The 22,500-nt window shown below is 42.0% G+C and overlaps 1 protein-coding gene across 2 annotated transcripts in view; it reads left to right on the top strand.

Moving 5' to 3' along the window:
• dgkza (diacylglycerol kinase, zeta a) overlaps positions 1-22,500 on the top strand; it is a 502,369-nt gene that overhangs the window by 121,999 nt on the left and 357,870 nt on the right. Inside the window, exons 1-2 of one of the 2 annotated variants that reach the window (XM_060911485.1) lie at positions 5,087-5,210; positions 18,226-18,284. The exons of the other annotated variant lie outside the window; for it this stretch is intronic. Coding sequence (XP_060767468.1) covers positions 5,169-5,210; positions 18,226-18,284 — 101 coding nt within the window. The 5' untranslated portion in view covers positions 5,087-5,168. Of the gene's footprint in view, positions 1-5,086; positions 5,211-18,225; positions 18,285-22,500 lie in introns of those variants that run through there. 2 annotated transcript variants of the gene reach the window in all.

Raw genomic sequence — 22,500 nt, 5'->3', positions numbered from 1 at the left:
GGACAGTGATCATATTAACAATGACGGGTGATTTATGCGACGGGACAAGGTGGGCTTCCTTACGGGTGCCGAAATGCATCAAAAATGTTATCAATATGATCAAAACGTCTGAAAATATCGTTTCATATTTTCCGATCTCGCTACCTCCGAGGCCCCCTAGTGGCCGAGGCCCTGGACAGCTGCCCATGAAACCCATTAGGATAACACGTCCTTGGAGGAAACCCACGTGGTCACGGGGAGAACATGCAAACTCCGCACAGAAAGGCCCTTGCCGGCCACGGGGCTCGAACCCGGACCTTCTTGCTGTGAGGTGACAGTGCTAACCACTACACTACCATGCCACCCATTTTATATATATATATATATATATATATATATATATATATATATATATTAGTATGTATGTGTGTGTGTATATATAATATAATATAAAAAACATGCATGCACACGGAGAGCGCAGAGATGAAGAGATTTATGTAATACCATAGCTCAACAGGTGAGAGAAAGAGAAAAGGTAAAAGGTCTATTCAGGAGAAATGTGTGTGTATTGATTGAGATTATATGCAATGGGCGGCGAAAGGCTTTCAGAGGAGAGACACCTCAGTCTGCCTTGGTAAAGGATATGGAGATATGGTGATGTATAAAAACAGCTGTGCTTCACACACACATCTGAAAAGAAAAGGAGATCAGAGCAAAAGATGAAGCAGAGAGGTTATGTGTTTGTGTGTACTATTGAAAGCGGTTTTCACTTTATTTTTTTAAATGTAAAATATATTTTCATGTTATGCATTTTTAACAAGCTTTTTTTGTGATCTTAGATTTTTTGTTGCAAGACATAACATGCAGATATGTGTAAAAAAAATATTAAGTTTTATTTATTTACTTGCATTGCTGTAAGAATTAAGACTTTAACATGTGTATGTCGTGTCTTGTGTTTCTTGATGGATCATTAGCTAGCCTGTTTTCTTTACAAACGTATTACATTTGATGTGCTTTTGCTAGGCATTTAACAATATATTGTGGGATAAGTCATGATACAATTTTATGATGATTTGATTAAATAAAAAAAATGAATCATGATTATCATCAGGCTGTGTAATCTTAGTTTTTCCTAGCTATAATTGCACTGTTTAGACAGTAGAGGGTGCAATAATGTACAATAGTGGGAATATGTGCGACTTTGCTCTAAAGAGAAGTAACACAGCTCTAATGCCACAAAAAAAAAAACCTCTAAAATGGGAAAGAGCTGTTGTGTGATTGTACAAATAGGTTTCACAAGAAATTGGAGCTCTCTCTTAACAGACTGTTGAAAGCTAAACAAAGAAAAACAAATGGAGATTGTACAAATGTTCAGAAAGGTTTATTAAGAAAGGGCCTATTTATTAACTTTTTGTAAAAAAAATTTTTTTTAATTTATTTACTTATTTGCTTGCATTGCTGGAAGAATTAATAGACTAGGTGTATAGTGTCTTGTGTTTATTGATGGATCATTAGCTAGCCTGTTTTCTTTACAAACATGTATTACATTTGATGTGCTTTTGCTAGGCATTTAACAATATATTGTGGAATGATGAATCATGATACAATTTTATGATGATTTGATGAAATTACAGATGGGTGGCATGGTAGTGTAGTGGTTAGCACGGTTGCCTCACAGCAAGAAGGTTCTGGGTTCGAACCCAGCAGCCGGCGAGGGCCTTTTTGTGTGGCGTTTGCATGTTCTTCCCATGTCTGTGTGGGTTTCCTCCAGGTGCTCCGGTTTCCCCCACAATTCAAAGACATGCAGTTAGGTTGACATGGGGTGGCCTTGGGCTGAGGTGCTCTTGAGCAAGGTACCTGACCCCTGACTGCTCCCTGGGCGCTCTGGTGTGGCTGCCCACTGCTCTGGGTGTGTGTGCGCGCGTGTGTCACTGCTTCAGATGGGTTAAATGCAGAGGATGAATTTCACTGTGCTTGAAGTGTGCATGTGACAAAGGTTTCTTCTTCTTTTTCTATTTTTAATGAAAGGGATATTTTAGTTAATAGGTTATATTTTACTCCAACCTTTACAACTGTGGGTAAATAATTATTGTTGGTTATTAAGAAAATGAAATAAAAAACAAACAAAAAAATTAAATATTTTAAATTTGTATATAAATATTTAAGTTGATAAAGAATAGGAAAATGTTGCTTTTTTTTGTTAAAATTTTCATTTTTATTTTATTAGTTTCCAAAATATCATGGGAAAATTCCAGTATCATGAATCAAATCGTGATTGAGTGAATTATTACATGGCTGGCTGTAGCCAGGCCTAATTTATAGGTGTACAAGAAGTCGAGGATTCAGCCTTTAATACACATTTTTAATATATATCGAATTACAATTTTATTCCAAGATTACAAGTTAAGAATGAAATCTGGGTGTTTCCTGTGATGAGACAAAAATCCAACGTATATTCATCAGAAATTATAACAGACGTGAAGAATGAGCACATTTTGTCTAGATAACTCTGGCAGAGTTACAACACGTACCAGAATACATTTCTTTACTTTGTCTGAAGGCTATGTAAATGTTTGCAATTCCTGTTTTTCCAGGGCATTCTCTTTGGAAATATATCTAGCTCTCTGTGTGTGTTTGTGTGTTAGTTTGCTGATTTACTCTTTAACCATCTGCCAGTAACAGAGCACCATGTTGTCCCTTTACTTCTCCATTTCTCCATGACTCATTCCCAGTGGCTGTTTTTCAGGCATGTCCTTGGGTCTTCCTCACTCTGTCATCATGACAGTGATGTAATAAGCTTGCAACAGCCAATCACACACCTGATGCTCAAAAATCAGCTGGTCACTACGGAGACAAACGCCACAGAAACCCAGGCTTTAACAGACCCAGTGGTTTAAATGAGAAGCCCTTTTGTTGACTTAACTAATCTGTATCACATGTTTTCTTGACCTGGGCTGTGTGGTTGTCTGTGATTAATTTCTTTATTTTAAATAGAAATGCAGTTATTGAAATCAGTTATAATATAGCTGCTTTTCCTCTCAAAGTTTAGCTAAATAAACTGTATTTAAGGAAATGGACAGACAACTCTTTCCACATGCCATGTGATCATCTTGATTGTGTGTGTGTGTGTGTGTTTGGTACAGGGAGTGAAAATAAAGCACACAGTTCCAAGGTAGTTTTAAACATGCTAATACTGTATGTTCCTTGATAGCTGGAACACACACAGAGACAGAAAGAAAAATAAGGCAATGTGTTTTACATGGAGGACAAAAAAAAAGAGATTGGGTTTCAGTAATGTTTCAGACTAAAAGTGGTCAGGTTTTTTTTTTTTTTCTGATAACCTATAGATGAATGTGGATTATATAGATCCATAGATGGCGGATTATTATCTTATAACCACAGTCTGTCTTATAATTGCTTTTAGTATAAATAAGCAGGTGATTTATAGGAAATTCTACACTCTAATTGGTCAAGAAATTCAGAATATTTCTTGATAATCACCTCAAGTGACTCGGCAAAATGTCTGCCAATCGCTTCGTCATTGTGAGGAAGAATTACAAATTATAAAAGAAAATGCTGTTCCTAAAAGCACTAAAGATGCTACAAAGTTTGGTTGAAAACTATTCAAAGGTAAGGTGGGATTGTGATTGATTTGAAATGGATAAAGTTTTTTGTGACTTGATATTGATAAATAAGCAGGTGATTATAGGAAATCGTATGCGCTGATTGGTCAAGAAATTCAGACTATTTCTCGATAAATAGCCTGCGTGCGCTACATTTGCATGCCACTTTTGAAACGTTTATTTATTTATTTAAATAATCACCTGTGTATTTATACTAAAACAATTATCTACCTCAGGCTCACAGAAGATCATTGAACGATAATCTCGAGTTTGTCTCGGTTATTATTCACTTTGCCTTAAGCAAATAATTTAATTATTGGCTGATGCCAACCCAAGCAGGCCTAAATGTACACTTAAAAACAAAACAAAACCCTTTTTAACCACATACAGTAGATCAGTAGAATTACTTTAGGCCTATATACATAACTATTCATTTGAAAACACATTTTTTCTTCTTCTTTCAGCTGCTCCCCTTAGGGGTCATCGCAGTGGATATGTTCCACATATTTGATTTGGCATCTTTTTTTTTTAAAGATATTTTTGGGGGGCTTTTTTCACCTTTATTGGATAGGACAGTGCAGAGACAGGACAGGAAATGAGCAGGAGAGAGAGACAGGGAGGGATCGGGAAACGAACCCGGGTCGGAATCGAACCCGGGTCCCCGGATCCACGGCATGAATTTCTCGACCAATCGGCGCACACAGTTTTCTATCACCTGCATATTTCTACTAATATTGCTTATTGGAAATCACAGACCTAAAAAGTGGTAAACTTTAAAGTGGTATTGGTATCAGTGCCAAAAATCCCTTATTGGTCACATCCTAATTTATATCCACATGTTTATTTGAAAGTAGATATTAATATGTGACCCGGAAACTTCTAAGGGAATTGATAGCAGAAGAAAGAAATGGGTGGGGGGTGGGAAGAGTTTCAGCTCCCTCTAGTGTATAGACTGGGTTTTGTAGAAGCTCTTATGGAGCAGTAATGTTTCCACATAACATTTTATTTAACGTGAAGGAAAGACGCTGTCAGATTTTTATTTGTGCATTAATATAATTGGGTACAGGATTATTTATTTTTGGGTACATTGTTCCTTAATAGTTTAGCTTTGATTTTTTTTTTAACGCTCACTATTGCTTTGAAAGCATGTTTCAAAAAAAAAAACCCAACCACCCTTTCCATGCTTGGGGAAAAGGGCACTGAAAACTTCCTCTAGAAGAAATCTGGAGTTTCTGAGCATGGCTTGTGTGTGTGTGTGTGTGAGGAACCCTTTATGGCATCTAAAAATATCTTTGTAGGGCCTCCGGCCAGCATGTATTTTTGTACCTGAGACTTCCATGTTTTGGAAAGAGCAGAAATGTATTCTCAGTCCCACCCCCTCTCACAGTCACGCATGCTCTCAGAAGTTTTGAAACAGGAAATTGGGGTAAGGGGGTGGTTAAAGTAATAATATGTTAGCAAGTGTGTGTGCCTGCTTGTTGGTGTGGGTGCAGGAGCCTGGCTGCGTGTCGATGATGCAGAGGTGTATGTGTCAGTCTGGTGTATAATGCCAGGCTCCAGGGGTAAATGGGTTGTGCCCCCCACCCCTCCTGTCCAGGCCAATCCCGGGTAGGACATGCTTCCTTATTTCTCTTTCTGTGTCTCTGTTCTAGTTGTAAGGGAAGAGATTAGCATGAACGATTGCTTTGGCTTGTCGGAATGCTATATAAACTCACTTCTTTGTGGAATAGTTTGGGTTATGTGTGAGATGGTTTAAGTTCTGTGTGAGACTTTGTTTCAGGTTGAATGTGACTGTGTTCAGTGTGTTTTTGGTTTGAGTGCTCACTGCATTCTGAGTGTGACTGGTTCCATGTGACAGTTTGGGTTCTGTAAGACAGTAAGTTGAGAGCAGTCTCACAGCTGTTTTGGGATTTCAGTTTCAGTATATGTAGAAACTGAGATGCACAGGCTGATTACAGTTAACAGACAGCCACTCACGCAGAAACTAAAAGTGACCAGTTGTGGGTGTTTTTTTTTTTTTTTTTTGTGCACACTGTGTGAAAATGATTTTACTTAGTCTTCACAAGGTCTTCATATTAACCGACATTGTATGCTGTGCCTGATGGCTTATAATAAGTTCTATTACATTTTATTAAGTTTATATTTACACTTGAAATAAAATACCGTATGTTGTAAGTCATGCATGTGTGAAATTTTGTGAAGTTTGTTCCCCAGTGCATTGTGTTTGACTGCTGAGAAGCTGCAACTTCTGCATTTAAGTTCACACATTTGCACCACATATGAGACGGGTTGCTACTTTCCTATATAGTTTTTTCAGGTTGCAACTTCACTTTGGGTGTGTGTGTTGTACTGTAGCTCCCCCCCCCCCCCCCCCAAATCTCTTGACAGCACAATGCTTTGTGAGGAACAAACTGTAAATACATTTTTGTATGTAACACTGCTAGCAGATGACCGAGGAAAAACTTATTGAACTAGTCATGATTCATTTGGGCACATCAATTATGTTTTCTGGAGTCATCAGGTGTTTCGAGTCTTTCGAACATCGGGGGTGATCAGACCTTGACTTGTCCAAGTAGCTTTATGACCCACAGATTACCTGGGTTGTCTTTCAGCATGTCTAATGCAACCAGTGCAAAACAGATCTCTTTGCAAGTCCTCTTGCAACTGGTGCTATTGATGCTTGCTCAATACCGCTGGCTGTATCTGGATTTCGCCACACAAATAATGGATGTCGAATACTTAAAACCATACATGCAGACACACTCAGAACCAATATGAATGTGGATGCACATTGTCTGTCAGTAACAGTATTCAGGTAGGCTGAGGCATTTAAACAATGCTTGATTGGCATTAAAAGGAACAGTGTGTGTCAAGAGAACATTCCTCACACAATTACACCACCAGCATCAACAGTCTAAAGTCATGACACAAGGCAGGCTTGGTCCATGGATTCATGCTGTAGATATTGGGGAGGTCCTGGCCTAATAGTTAGAGAAGCAGCTTTGGGATCAGAAGGTCGCCAGTTTGATTCCTGGACCAGCAGAAATGGCTGATGTGTCCTTGAGCAAGGCACCTAACCCCCCACCAACTGCTACCTGGGCTGCCCGCTGCTGTGGGTATGTCAGGGTCCTATTGTATGTTGTTCTGGATAAAAGCATCTGCTAAATGCCTGTAATGTAATGATGTCAATGTCTTACCCTGCAATCTCCATGAAGTCATGTTTTATGAGACCAGCAGCCAGTTTCACTGTTAGACTATGACTTTAACTTAGACAGCGGGTATAGTCGGGCTTAGCATAGACGTCTAACAAATATTGTTGCACAAAGCAGTTAAGACTCCGACTATCTTAAGTCGTACTATGCTGCAAAGGATTGTGGGTATTTTAAGACTCTTTTCAAAACAAAAAAAAATGGCGGACAGTGGTCGTTCAGTGCTGTTTAGCCACTCGGAAAATCTGGCTATATTAGAGGAATTTAATTTCTACAAAGACGTTTTATTAGGCAAATTCAGCGAAGAATGTAGCAATAAGAAAAAACATGAAGTGTGGGAAAAAATAACGTTGTCTGTGAATAGCGTTAATCCATCTGCGAGAAGAGATGTTGCTGCCGTGCGTAAAAACACCCCCACTGGAGGAGGGGGTTTGAAGAAACTAAAAGTAACCACCGAAATGGTCATCAACATTTATGGCGACGAGTCGCCGTTATTCTGGGGAGTGAAAGGAGGAAAGGAGAGCGGAGTAACCGGCTTCGCCAGACCCAGCAGCAACTCCCTTAGCAACGTTGCTAGCAACGTTGAAGCTGAGGCCCCTTCACCCTCGGAGTTGTCATCACCCAGTACCTGCGCGGATTTGACACTACATGAAGAGCCTACCAAAAGGAAAGACTGCAACTTAAATTGAAGAGACTCGCGCAGATGGAGGAGTGATGTAGTAATATATGTGTGTGTGTGTGTGTGTGTGTGTGTGTGAGTGTACTGTATATGAGAGAGAGATAAGTGATGAGTGGTGATGTAATTATATGCATAAATGAATTGATATTTATATTATTTATATATATATATTTATAAGTAATAAAATGAATAAGCTGGCATTACACTTTGTTCTTTATTGAATACTTTATAGTTAGATTATAATAGCCTAAATTTGTGTATTACATACTTGCAATGTACTTCACTGCCTTAACATTTCAAGCTTTCTTGTAGTTATTGACATTGATGGCACTTATGGCTTGACTTTTTTTTTTTAAATTAAATTTTATAGCCCTTAGACCCATATTAGACTGGGGGGAGGGTGTCTTACTTTTTAAGCCTAAAATTAGTCTTAAAAAATTAGTCTTAACTTTTGTGAAACTGTCTTACTTGCATTAGACTGGTCAAAAAGAAACTTAAGACCAATCTTAACCCATAGACCAGTCTAAACTACTTTAGTGAAACCGGACCCAGGTGATATTTTTCCAGTCTGTCCAGTTTGGGTGAGCCTGCGCCCACTGTAGCCTCTGATTCCGGTTCTTGGTTGACAGAAGTGGAGCCTGATGTGCTCTTCTGTTGTTGTAGCTCATCTGCCTCAAGGTTTGACATGGTTTTGCATTCTGAGGTGCGTTTTTTTGCTCACCATAGTTGTAAAGAGGGGCGGCACGGTGGTGTAGTGGTTAGTGCTGTCGCCTCACAGCAAGAAGGTCCGGGTTCGAGCCCCGTGGCCAGCGAGGGCCTTTCTGTGCGGAGTTTGCATGTTCTCCCAGTGTCCGCGTGGGTTTTCTCCGGGTGCTCCGGTTTCCCCCACAGTCCAAAGACATGCAGGTCAGGTTAATTGGTGACTCTAAATTGACCGTATGTGTGAATGGTTGTCTGTGTCTGTGTCAGCCCTGTGATGACCTGGCGACTTGTCCAGGGTGTACCCCGCCTTTCGCCCGTAGTCAGCTGGGATAGGCTCCAGCTTGCCTGCGACCCTGTAGAACAGGATAAAGCGGCTAGAGATAATGAGATGAGGTTGTAAAGAGTCCAACCAGCTCAAACCAGTCCAGGCATTCTCCTCTGACCTCTCTTTTCAGCAAGATATTTCCCACAGAACTTCTACTTACTGGATGTTTTTTTTTTCTTCACACCATTTTTTTGTGTAAACTCCTTGTGTTGATTGGTGTGCATGGAGAGAAGGGGCTAATCACAGTTTGGTCCATTTGTCAGTGTGTTTGAGAGGGGGAGAGAGAGAGAGTAGGGCAAGGAGGTAATGAGTGGATCAATGTATACAGTATACATTGATCCACTCACTGTAAACAGCTCTATAAAATAAGATTTTACTCATTTTAAATCCAACCCCAATTACAAAAAAAGGAATGATTTGTGAATCCTTTTTGACCTATATTCAATTAAAGGTCCCATGGCATGGTGGTTTGTTGATGCTTTAAACGGGCTCGTGGAGGTTTCCGGATGTTATATCCACAGCCTTTCTCGAAATGAACCCTCGGCACGTAGATATAGCCTCCTGGGAGAAAGCCCCATTTCAGCGCTTTTCCCAGTGCGTCGTTTTGCTAATGAAAAGCAGGAGGCGGGGAAGGGTAGAGGGTGGGGGCGGGTCTTATCATTAATATTCATGACATGTAAACGTGTTACCTCTGATTGGCTAACAGCACTGTGACGCTACCTCCAGTGGGTCAGAACAAGCGGATGTGGGTGTCTTACTATGGCGAGAGAGAAGGAACAAAACGCGAAGGGAAAAATACTGCGCGCTGACGTCATTAAGGTGCGACGCGAGGAAATAAAATAAATTCAACAAATGTTTGGGTTTTTACTGAACAAACAAATAAAATGAACGAGTGACTTAAAAAAAGAATGTGGGTGTCTTTGTAAAAACTGTTTTGATTGGCTATTATAACAGAGCATGCTGCATGCTTTTTGGTTTTGTAGCGCAGAGTACCTGGCTAACTGCAGGAAGCGGTTAGCTGCACAGCTAATGTAGCCATTGCAAGGCTAACGTGGCACCGATTTTAAAACACGGCAAAACATAAGCTCATAAGTTACAGTCAATTTCCAGACTAAACTCAGTTTAACAGAGCATGCTGCATGCTTTTTGGTTTTGTAGCGTAGAGTACCTGGCTAACTGCAGGAAGCGGTTAGCTGCACAGCTAATGTAGCCATTGCAAGGCTAATGTGGCACCGATTTTAAAACACGGCAAAACGACTTAACAGTTATACACTTACTTGTTCGGTGTTTGTGGCTGATGCGGCAGGAATGCTTGGTACGGACCCAGGCTTCAGTGACAGTTGATGTGCAAAACCTGCCCTGTACTGTCCCAAGTTGTGGAAACATTCATCAGGAAAATGCTTCCGACAAACATACACTGTCTTAGGTAGAATCGACGGCGTATTATTGGAGTAAATAAAATTAAGCCACTGCGTCTTCAGGGGCTCTCCCGTCGGCAGTAAAAACAGACTCCTTTCTGTGTTGTCACATCCATGTACAGCGCAACTTCCATGTTTGGTGGCAACTTTTGAGCTGGGCGGGCAATCCATACAGTGGGTGGGAATCCAGTGGGGGGCGTGGGGATCATCTCCCTTGCTGACGTAGGCAAGGGAAGAGTTTATCAACGCGCCGTTTTGACGCGCCATTCTCAAATGTTGGGCATAGTTTGGTTTACACATTATGAAATTTCTAGCCACTGGGGTGACTTAAGAAGGTCAGAGGAACTCATTTTAACGTTAAAAAACCTCAGAAAGTGAAAATTTCATGCCATGGGACCTTTAAATACAATACAAAGAATATTTAATGTTCAAACTTTTGTTTTATTTATTTATTTATTTATTTATTTATTAAATAATAGGCACTCAGTTCTGAATTTGATACCTGTAACACGTTCCAAAATGTTCGTGACAGGGCAACAAAAGGCTGGGAAAATTGTGGAATGTTTAAAACAAACAAACAAAAAAAACCCCCACCTGTTTGGAACATTCTGCAGGTAAACAGGCTCAGTTCTCCACAAGCAAGGATGAGATGAGGTTCACCACTTTGTGAAAAACTACATGGCAAATTGTTGGCTCCTTCAATCTCGAAAGATCATGGTGATCTGTGCCAGGGGTCATCCATCAGTTGTCGAGTTGCAGCACCTAGTATGACTGTATAGGCTGATGCGTGAGCCGCATGGTCTGCTACAGTTGCTGCAGGTGAAGTTGCTTGGTCGGGTGTCTGTTGATGCCGTCTGCAGTCTCCGCTGTCGTTGGAGCCTCCTCTCCCCCCACCGGGTCTCTCTCCTTTCCTCAGCTTCCCCAACGATGGCCTTGGTGGTGGACCGCCAGCCGGTGCGGTCTGAGGCCGCCGTCTCCAGGTCTGCGGGGTTGAAGCCGCCTGCCCTCGGGTTGCGCTTCCACACATCCTTGTAACGTAGTGCGGGTCATCCTGTGGGTCTGGAGCCTGTGGCCAGCTCACCATACAGCACGTCCTTTGGGATGTGGCCGTCGTCCATGCGGCTGACGTGGCTAGCCAGCGCAGGTGTCTGTGGGTCAGCATGGCAAACATGCTGGGCATCCCTGCCTTGGCCAGGACATTGGTGTTTGTGACACGGTCCTGCCAGGTGATGCCCAGAAGTCTTCTGAGACAGCGCATGTGGAAGGCGTTCAGTCTGCGTTCTTGGCGGGAGTAGAGGGTCCATGCTCCTCTTCCATAGAGGAGAGTGCTCAGCGCACAGGCCTGATACACTCTCATTTTGGTGTTGGTTGTGAGCATGGTGTTGTCCCAGACTCTCTCCGAAAGACGGGCCATTGCTGTTACTGCTTTGCCAATCCACATGCTCAGTTCAGTGTTGAGAGAGAGGTTGCTGGACATGGTGGATCCCAGATAGGTGAACCTATCCACCACTTCAAGGGTGTGGTTGCCGATGGTGATGTGGGGAGCTCTGCTGACGTCCTGGCCCATGATGTTGGTCGTCTTCAGGCTTATAGTCAGCCCGAACTCATTGCAGGCGTCTGCAAAGCGGATGATGAGTCGCTGTAGCGCTTCCTCAGTGAGGGCGGCATCGTCTGAGAAGAGCATCTCTTTGATGAGGACCTTCCGCACCTTTGTCTTTGCTCGGAGGCGTGCCAGGTTGAAGAGGCCCCTGTCACTCCTGGTGTGGAGGAAGATACCGTCTTCAGACTGTTGGAAGGCGTGGCGCAACAGCAGGGAGAAGAACACACCGAAGAGAGTCGGAGCGAGGACGCACCCCTGCTTGACACCGCTTTTGATTGGGAAGGGGTCCGAGGATGATCCGTCATACTGAACAGTGCCACTCTTCGTCATGGAAGGACGTGATCATCCTCAGGAGCTTGGGGGGACATCCAATCCGGTGTAGGAGGGTGAAGAGTCCTTTGCTGACCAAGTCGAACGCCTTGGTCAGGTCGATGAAGGCGATGAGTAAGGGTTGTTTCTGTTCACAGCACTTCTCCTGTAGTTGTCTCAAGCAGAAAACCATGTTGATGGTCGATCTGGCCGCTCTAAAGCCACACTGTCCCTCTGGGTACACCCACTCGGTAAGGAGCTGCAGTCTGTTGAGGACAACGCGGACGAAGGCTTTGCCAATGATGCTGAGGAGCGAGATACCGCGATAGTTGTTGCAATTGCTGCGGTCCCCTTTGTTCTTGTACAGCGTGATCTTGGCATCACGCATGTTCTGGGGTACTGTCCCTCCTCCCAGCACTGTAGCAGAAGCTCGTGTAGGTGGCCCAAGAGGAAGCTTTCCTTGCCAGCTTTGATGACTTCAGGTGGGATGCCATCGCTACCTGGAGCTTTACCACAGGCTAGCAAGTTGATGGCCTTGCTGAGCTCCTTGATGGTGGGTGGGGTGTCCAGCTCCTCCATGATGGACAGCGGGGTGGTCTCTTTGATGGCCGTGCGTGTGACGGTGTTCTCCCTGGAGTAGAGCTCCTGGTAATGCTCCACCCACCTCTTCATCTGTTTGCTGTGGTCAGCAATGACTTGCCCAGAGGCAGATTTGAGGGGAGCAGTCTTGATGATGCTCGGACCGAAAGCTTTCTTCATGTCATTGTATATGGCTCAGACGTTGCCAAGGTCTGCCGATATCTAGGTGTCCTGGCACAACTTCAGTCAGTACTGGTTGGCGCATCTCCTGACGGTCCACTGGGCGTTGCTTCGGGCTGTGCATAAAGCAGCAAACATCTTCCCTGAGGGCTCTCTATTGTAAGCAAGGAGAGCGGCTCGCTTGGCAGCAATGGCAGGCTCCATCTCGACAGTCCCTGCCTCGAACCAGTCCTCATTTTTCCTCTCTGTCTTCCTGAAGGTGTCCGTGGCAGACCGGTACACAGCATCACGGATATAGTTCCACCGCGATGTGGCACTGTCGGTGGGGCAATCCTCGAGGGCACTGTCGGTGACTCTGGCGACGCGCTCATGCAGTTCAGGCATTGACGTCCTAGCCGTATTGATATGGGGACGACCCTTCTGCTTGGAGCGGTGGATTTGTCTGGGGCGAAGACGTACCTTGCTGACAACCAGGGAGTGGTCGGTGTCGCAGTCGGCACTGTGGTAGCTGCATGTGACGAGCACCTGGTTCAGTAGGGATCTTCTGGTGATGACTAAGTCCAACTGGTGCCAGTGATGGGACCTGGGGTGCCTCCAGGACACCCTTTGGTGAGGCTTGGTGGAGAAGGTGTTGGTGAGGCAGAGGTCATGGTAGGAGCAGAGCTCAAGCAGTCGCTGGCCGTTCTCGTTGAGCTTGCCGACGCCAAAGCAACTGATGCAGTGGGGCCAGGAGCTGTGGTCTGCACCCGCTCAGGAATTGAAGTTGCTGAGCAGGAACAGGTGCTCCTTTGCGGGAATCTTTTGAATCCTGGCCTCAAGCTCCTCATAGAATGCATCCTTAGCCTCAGCTGTAGAGCAAAGGGTGGGGGCGTAGACGCTAAGGATCTTTGCTGGTCCAGAGGAGGTTGTGAGGTGGAGGGAGAGGATTTGTGCTGATCCCACAGAAGGTGGTTTGATTGAGGACAGGAGCGAGTTTCGCACTGCGAAACCTACACCGTAGAGTCTGTGCTCGTGTGGTTCCTGCCCTTGCCAGAAGAATGTGTAATTCTTCTTCTTGAGGCTACCACTAGAGAGGAGCCTAGTCTCCTGCAGTGCAGCAATGTCGATGTTGAGTCTCTGTAGCTCCCGATCGATGATTGCTGTTTTCCTGGCATTGTTAATTTGCTGGAGGTCGTCAGAGAGGCCAGGACACATTGTTCTGACGTTCCAGGTTGCCAGCCTCAAGGTTGGCATCTTTGCCTTGTTTTCTTTCTTGCTTGACGCAGTGATTACAGTCCGTCTTTCGGCTTTTGGCCTACTCTCCAAGCACCCATTGAAGTGGGTGGACCGTGGCGGGCCAACACCTTACCGGCTGAGGGCTGCCCAGCTTGAGGCGGGCGGTAGCTGGCCAGTAGGATGCGATGATCCCTCCCACCGTCGGTTTACAACCCATAGCGCCATGAGCTTACGCCAATCCACTCTAGGCTTTGAACTCTGAACTGCTGTCTTCCTGTGTTGTTGCTGCCGCTGGTTGCGGCACTGGAGTGACGTCCAGTGCGATGACCATCCGCCTTCGGGGCTCCACTCCGAATTTTTCTGTCGGGGTTGTCTCCCTTTAGCCTTGTTCACTCCTGTGACAACCCCAAAGCAGTGGTGCTATTTGCCCATAGCTGGGGGTTTGGTTTGTGGGCACCAGGGCATGTTCCACCATAGAGATGAGCCATGCATGCCGCACATCAAGGGGGCCAGACCTCCTCCCCTCGTCCCTGTAGTACAGTCAGTGTCCGATAGGTCACTGTTACCAGGTATCGGCATGAGGAGCCATTAACATAGGACATTGCTGGTGAGAGGCTAATACTGACAGGGCAAGACTTACACACTCTGCTTGCCTTTTTGCAGTGCTGCAAGCAGTGTTGCTAGTCAGCGGTGAGGGCTGAAAGCGAGACATGACGAGCACATGCACACTTCACTAACACACTAGATGCATCAACCAACCATTGATAACCTAATTTATAAAGCCTCCCCGTCGGGGAATCGAACCCCGGTCTTGTGTGTGACAGTTGGAGATACTGTCCACTATATTAACGAGGATAGTAGACAGTAATAGTCCAACAGTTTAATAAGAACATGCCCCAGCAGAGACTCAGATTGTTGGCGCGCCCGCGTCTAAGACGCACTATTTTGAATAATGAACGCATTGTTGAGAGGGGCAGGGGCCAATATGGACGCGAGCATTTTATACCCTATTTGGAACGTTTCGTGGCGTATTACCAGTGTAGGAAATGGGTGCCCGCCCCACCGCCCATCGCAGTCAGTTTGCAGCAAGGGCGGAATGAATTTATAAGTTGCCAGCCCCACGGGCAGTTCCTCTTTGAGGGGGTTCATCGTTCTCTCAATATTTCATCATATTGAAGGACTTTTCAAGACATTTTCACTAGATTCTGTTGGTTTGTTTACCGACGCGGGCGCGGCCATGTTGTTTTCGCTTAGAAATGAAACAAGCGTTCTGATTGGCTGTTGCTTCGGAGGTTCAGCCAATCAGAGAGCTCGATACACACAGCTCAGTGAAATCCACCCCAAGTCTCCCCAAGTCACATCTATGTCTGTGACTTTGAAAACCAGCGTCCTACCACATGAGTTTTGTCAAAATATCATATAAAATTGATTGTTAATTGTTCCAAATATCTGAAAATGTTGTATGACTCTCTTGGGATAAAACCACCTGAACCAAAGACCTCTCAAAAATGAAAACAAACTGAAGAAGAGAGAAAGAAAGCACAACAAAAATATGATAAAGATAAGAGAAGGAGAACTGTTGTGGACAGTTGGAAGCAAGAGTTTGACTGGCTGGTATCCGATGACGACAAACAAACTATCTACTGTAAGGTGTGTAGAGCTGGGTACATAGTGTGCAGGATAGGGTACAAAGATAGCAGCACTAACACCGCATTATTTTTTGTTAGATAGGAACTCAAACATAGGTCACATATACATTTATATACATTAACACCAGTAATAAATCATAAAACTAAATTGAATATATGAAATTACATGCATGATACAACATTACATGCATTGTCTCTTTTGCAATTTTTCGAAAATTATGCAATATTACGGCAGATTATAGTTGAAAGCGGGGCAGGCAACTTTTGAGCAGGGCAGGCAACTTTTCAGAGTTGCCTGCCCTGTGGTCTGGCTGATATTTTCCATGAATTTCCTACACTGGCGTATTACTTGACTTCATGGTCTCAATATTGAAAATCTTGCACAAATATGCAACTTCCAACATAATTATCTGGATATTCAACAGATTTCAGCATCGGATGAATTTGTTTTGACCGCCGCCATATTGAATATACGTCGGACCCGTTCGTGTATTTACGCCGCCCCATTTGTAGCATCCCAAGCGAGTAAAACCTGATCCAAGTCTTTTGCTAGGTGGCGTCTTATGGTCTATGTACTAATATTCGAAAGAGACAAGAAAACATGGATAAGAAAAAAAAGAAAAATACATCTATTTTGTCATTCTTCGGCAGAAAGAGAGTACATTCACCTGAAAAAACTGATACCCCTGATACCCAAGGTAATTAGTCATACTAGATTTACAACAACAACTACTACTGCAACATCAACTACTACAACAGCTACTACTACTGCCACTACCACTGGTGACTACTACTACTACAAACCCATTCTTGTGCTATAATTTACAAGGAGGAGATAATATAGATGTGATGTACAGTGGCCTGTGGTTGAATTCCAAAATATTGCCACTGATTAAACAATATCTCAATATATTTGGTTGAAGCGTTGATTTTTGTCATCTACATTGCTTCATATGGCTTCTAATACCAAAAAAAAAAAAGAATTGAGAAGAAAAAAACAGCCCCTGGGCTGCCCCAGCTGTTCATTGGGCTTGCTTCGCTCATTAGGTTCAGTTCAACTGAAGGATAATCACTGGGCCCCCCATTGTATAAATGGGCCCCTGTTTTTTCCCAGGAGGGGCCCTGTGGGCCCCTTGACCTGCAAAACAATCTGAGTCTCTGCCCCAGTGTATAGTTGCAAGGAATTTAGGGATTTCACCATCAACAATCCATAATTACATCAAAAGATTCAGAGAATCCAGAGAAATCTCTGCACATAAGGGGCAAAGACAAAAACCAACACTGGATGTCTGTGTGGCCTTTGATCCATTGGAAGGCACTGCATTAAAAACCGACATGATTTGTATAAAGGATATTACTACATGGGTTCAGAAACAATTTGGAAAACTGTTGTCGGTAAATGCAGCTCATCACTGCATCTACCATGCAAAGCGAAAGCCATATGTCAACATCTGCTGCTGAGTTCTCTGGGCTCGAGTTCATCTGAGATGGACAGGCACAGAGTGGAAAAGTGTGCTGTGGTCTGAAGTCCACATTTCAGATTATTTTTGGCCATCATGGATCTTATCTCTTCTGAGCTAAAGTGGAAATGGACCATCCAAATTGTTACCAGCACGCAGTTCAAAAGCCAGCATCTGTGATCGTATGGGTGTGTTGGTGCCCATGGCATGGGGAACTTGCACATCTGTGAAGGCACATACAACAGGTACCGTACATATAAGTTTTGGAGCAAGATATGCTGTCATCCAGGTGATGTCTTTTTCAGACATGTCCCTGCTTATTCCAGCAAAACAATGCCAAGCTAGATTCTGCACATGTAACAACAGTTTGGCTTTGTGGTAAAAGAATGCAGGTGGTAAACTGGCCTTCCTCCTATTGAAACCGTGTGGCGCATTATGAAGCACAAAGTGCAACAGTGGAGACCCTAGACTGTTGAGCAACTGAAGTCAGTATATGGGGTTAGTGTTGATATTACGGCTTGTTGTCACAAATAAATCATTGTCTGGGAAACACAGATGTTCTTTGCTGTTGTAGTGTGCCGTTCTGTTTGTAATTTAAAGGTTTTTATTTTTTTTATTAGCCAAGCAAAAATTTCAACAACAGTACAAAAAAAAAAAAATGAAAGAAAACCTAAATTACTGTGCTTGTGTGATACCAGTTGCTATTGGGGTATTTTAGCCATTGGTGACCAAGCCTTGTTAGAAGAGAAAAAGTGTTCTTTGAAATAAACTCATGTGCTGAGCTGTTTGGTTGTATAGAGAGGGAATATGAAGACATTTGAAAAAGTCAAGTAGTAACTAATGGTTGCTAGCAATTGCTTAAAACGACAACTTTGTTTACAGTAAACAATAAATTGTAAGTATATTCAGAATATTAGCATTGCTAGGTGCAATTACATTTATACACACATGGGGGTGCAGGAAGTCAAAATATCCTCTGTGTGTGTGTTGTACTTCAGCAAGGCTCAGAATCTTGAAGCACAATGTGCTTGTGACTCCTACATAATGTTCAACTTCCTCTGTTCTCTGTACCACTGCATTGTGCTTTGGCTTGTTCTCTTTCACTGTACAAATATTGTGCAGATTAATAAATTCTCTCTGAGTTGCTAGAATTAAGTAATTTACATCGAGTACTGCTTTATGGGTGACGTGCACATTCTCTAGGCCAAGGTGGGTATTAAACATGAAATTTTGTATGTCTGACACTCTAGTAAGAACACCATTTAGACATAAAGTCTACTGTCTGTGTTTTCGTCTAGAATGGAGGAAAACCTTGCAGGTCAGCAATAGGTCAACGTTACCCTGTCTTCACACTGAGGTGAGAGTTGGCAAAAAGAATGGCTGGAAACAATGTGTGGTCTGTGGTCAAACCGTAATTGTGCTGCCGACATCACTTCCTTCCTGTACAGGAAGTGAGTAGTGAGCATCTACAGGAGTGAAGAAAAAGGCTCCACTGCATTGTGGAGAGAATGTGTTGATATGCAGTGTTGCTCACAAGCTCTCAATCACACATCAGGAAAAAAAACAAACACAAAAAAACAAGACAGTGAAACATGTAAACATGCTCGTATAAGTTGCATTGTCTGTTCTGAACATGCAAGTCAATAATTGTAGGCCAGTTACAGTACTTCTATTACTCTGTGTGTGTGTGTGTGTGTGTGTGTGTGTGTGGTGTCCTCTCAAATATAAAGTAGCTTTATGTAAGAGGAAAATCTAAAACCCATTAATTCATGTATAAAATATAAACACAAACAATGCCCTCCACAATTATTGGCATTGGCACCCCTTTGTAAAAAATCAGTAAAAAGGGTTAGAAAAAAATCCAGCTTTTGGTGAAGTAGCTTCATCTCACACTGTGGGGGGGGAAGAGAAAAATGCAATCTTTTAATTTAAATAAATTTATTCAGAGAAAAACAAATCTCTCATCAAGAAATGATTTTCAACAAAAACGCGTCACTATTATTGGCATCCTTGGAAATAAAGAACACAATATAACTGAGGCACGTTTCCCATTTAAATTGTACATTTATGAGTTGATTGGAGTGCGTAGGAACTTTCAAGCTATAATCCATGACTTCCTGATTAACTGGGGTACAAATATGAGGTGCCCTAGAGGCCAAATTCCCTTAGTCAGCCATCAACATTGGAAAAATTAGAGAACATGCAAACCAAAAGTATGTTGACCTTTATAAGTCAGGGAATGGTTTTAAAAATGGCTACTCACCTGAAAATTTCCATTTCTACTGTTTGGGTAATAATAATGAAAAAAGTGGACACCAACTGGAACTGTTACAAACTTGCCTGGAAGAGGACCCAAGTTTATTTTGCCCCCACGCACTGAGGAGGATGGTAAGAGAAGCAAAAATCCCCAAGGATCACTATTGGTGAATTACAAGAAAAAGTAAAATCTTAAGGATTCCAAGTCTCCAAAACCACTATCAGATGCCACCTCCATATTTATTTATTTATTTATTTATTTATTTTTAAACAAACGTTAGCATGTGAAGTTTGTGAAACGCTACTACAACTTTGACTGGAACCGTGTTCTGTGGTCTCACGGAACAAAAATTGAGCTTTTTGGCAATAAACACTCAAAGTGGGTTTGGCATAAAAAGAAGGATGACCATGATGAAAAAAACCTTATCCCAACTGTAAAATATGGTGGAAATTCTGTGATGTTTTGGGCCTATTTTCCTCCAAAGGTCCTAGAAACCTTTTAAGGTACATGGCATCACGGACTCCATGAAATACCAGGATATTTTAAATCAAAATCTGGTTGCCTCTGCCAGGAAACTCAAACTTGGTTGTCAGTGGATCGTCCAGCAGGATAATGATTTGAAGCATATGTCCAAATCAACACAAAAATGGTTTTCTGAGCACAGAATCAAACTTCTGCCATGGCCATCTCAGTTCCCTGACCTGAACCCAATTGAAAATCTGTGGGGTGAGCTGAAGAGAAGAGGGCATGAGAGAGGGCCTCGGACTCTGGATTATTTGGAGAGGTTGTGTAAAGAGGAATGATCTCATATGCCCTGCTCTGTATCTCCAACCTTATAAAATGCTATCAGAGAAGACTTGGTGCTGTTTTACTGGCAAAGGGAGGTTGTACAAAGTATTAAATGCAGGTCTGACAATAATGGTGGCACATGTGTTTTTGTTGTAAATAATTATTTCTTGCCGAGGGATTTTTCTCTGAATAAATTTATTTGAATTAATGGTTGCCTTTTCTTTGTTTTTTCAGTGTGAGATGATATATATATATATATATATATATATATATATATATATATATATATATATAATATGAGTGATTCCACGCTTATGGGTACTGAAATGGGGACATGAACTTATTTTTAAAAATTGACCTAAAACCATTTCTTTTTTTACCATCAGGTCACAAAACATGTAATCTTTAATGAATGATATGTTAAAAGATAACTTTAATTTTCTGAGATGTAATAAAAACATATTTATATGCCAAAGTCAGAACGTAACAGAAGTGTTGTGGACATATATATTCTCAATTTTAACAATGTAGAATTACTTTTTGAAACATAGGAAGGTGATGTTTTAGCAAATATAATTAATAAACATGTGTAGTAGAATAAACATACACATTCTTTCAATAAGATTAACATGGTATATAGCTAGATTGTAATTAATTTGTAACAGACGCGAGATGGACAATCGTAACAGAAGTAATGTAACAGACATTTTGGAACTCATAGGCTTGACTTTGGCATATAAATATGTTTTTATTACATCTCAGAAAATTAAAGTTATCTTTTAACATATCATTCATTAAAGATTACATGTTTTGTGACCTGATGGTAAAAAAAGAAATGGTTTTAGGTGAATTTTTAAAAATAAGTTCATGTCCCCATTTCAGTACCCATAAGCGTGGAATCACTCGTGTGTGTGTGTATGTGTGTGTGTGTATATGTGTATATATATATATATATATATATATATATATATATATATATATATATATATACTAGTGCATCTCAAAAAAGTAGAATACCATGAAAAAGTTCCTTTTTTTCATAATTTAATTCAAAAAGGTAAACTTTCATATATTCTATATTCATTACATGTAAAGTGAAATATTTAAAGCCTTTTTTGTTTTAATTTTGATGATTATGGCTTATAGCTCATGAAAATCATAAATCCAGTATCTCAAATTATTAGAATATTCCCTAAGATCAATCAAAAAAAGGATTTACAAGACAGAAATGTCCAACTTCTGAAAAGTATATTCGTTTATACACTCAATACTTGGTTGGGGCTCCTTTACCATGAATTACTGTATCAATGCGGTGTGGCATGGAGGTGATCAGTCTGTGGCACTGCTGAGGTGTTATTGAAGCCCAGGTTGCTTTGATAGTGGCCTTCAGCATATCTGTATTTTTGGGTCGGGTGTTTCTCATCTTCCTCTTGACAATACCCCATAGATTCTCTATGGGGTTCAGGTCAGGCAAGTTGGCTGGCCAATCAAACACAGTAATATCGTGGTCAGCAAACCATTTGGTAGTAGTTTTGGCACTGTGGGTAGGTGCTAAGTCCTGCTGGAAAAGGAAATCAGCATCTCCAAAAAGCTCATCAGCAGATGGAAGCATGAAGTGCTCTAAAATCTCCTGGTAGATGGCTGTATTGACTTTGGACTTGATAAAACACAGTGGACCAACATCAGCAGATGACATGGCACCCCAAATCATCACAGACTGTGGAAACTTCACACTGGGCTTCAAACGCCTTGGATTCTGTGCCTCTCCACTTTTCCTCCAGACTGTAAAACCATGATTTCCAAATTAAATGCAAAATGTACTTTCATCCGAAAAGAGGACTTTGGACCACTGAGCAACAGTCCATTTCTTTCTCTCCTTAGCCCAGATAAGACACTTCTGACATTGTCTCTGGCTCAGGAGTAGCTTGATATTAGGAATGCAAAAGTTGTATCCCCTTTCTTGAAGATGTCTGTTCGTGATGGGTCTTGATACAGTGACACTAGCCTCAGTCCACTCCTTGTGAAGCTCTCCCAAGTTCTTGAATCAACTTTTCTTGACAATCCTCTCAAGACTGCGGCCATCCCTGTTGCTTGTGCACCTTTTCCAGCCACCCTTTTCAGCAATGACCTTTTGTGGCTTACCCTCCTTGTGGAGGGCATCAGTGATCATCTTCTGGACAACAGTCAAGTCAGCAGTCTTCCCCATGATTGTGGTTGTGTGTACTGAACTAGACCGAGAGATACACTGTGTTCATACTGTTTTACTCAAACTCGAAATGAAATATTCTAATATTTTGAGATGTTTTTTTTTTGTTTTTGTACTGTATGCCATACTGATTAAAATTAAAATAGAAAAATGCCTGAAACATTTTAGTTTATGTGTAATGAGTCTATAATATATAACATTTTCACTTTCTTAAATAACTGGTGGAAAATATTGAACTTTTTCACAATATTCTAATTCTTTGAGATGCACTAGTATATATATGTGTGTGTGTATGTATATATATATATATATATATATATA

The sequence above is a fragment of the Neoarius graeffei genome, chromosome 27 (assembly GCF_027579695.1).
Source record: "Neoarius graeffei isolate fNeoGra1 chromosome 27, fNeoGra1.pri, whole genome shotgun sequence".
Lineage (NCBI taxonomy): Eukaryota > Metazoa > Chordata > Actinopteri > Siluriformes > Ariidae > Neoarius > Neoarius graeffei.
This window is presented reverse-complemented; position numbering and strand designations above follow the sequence as displayed.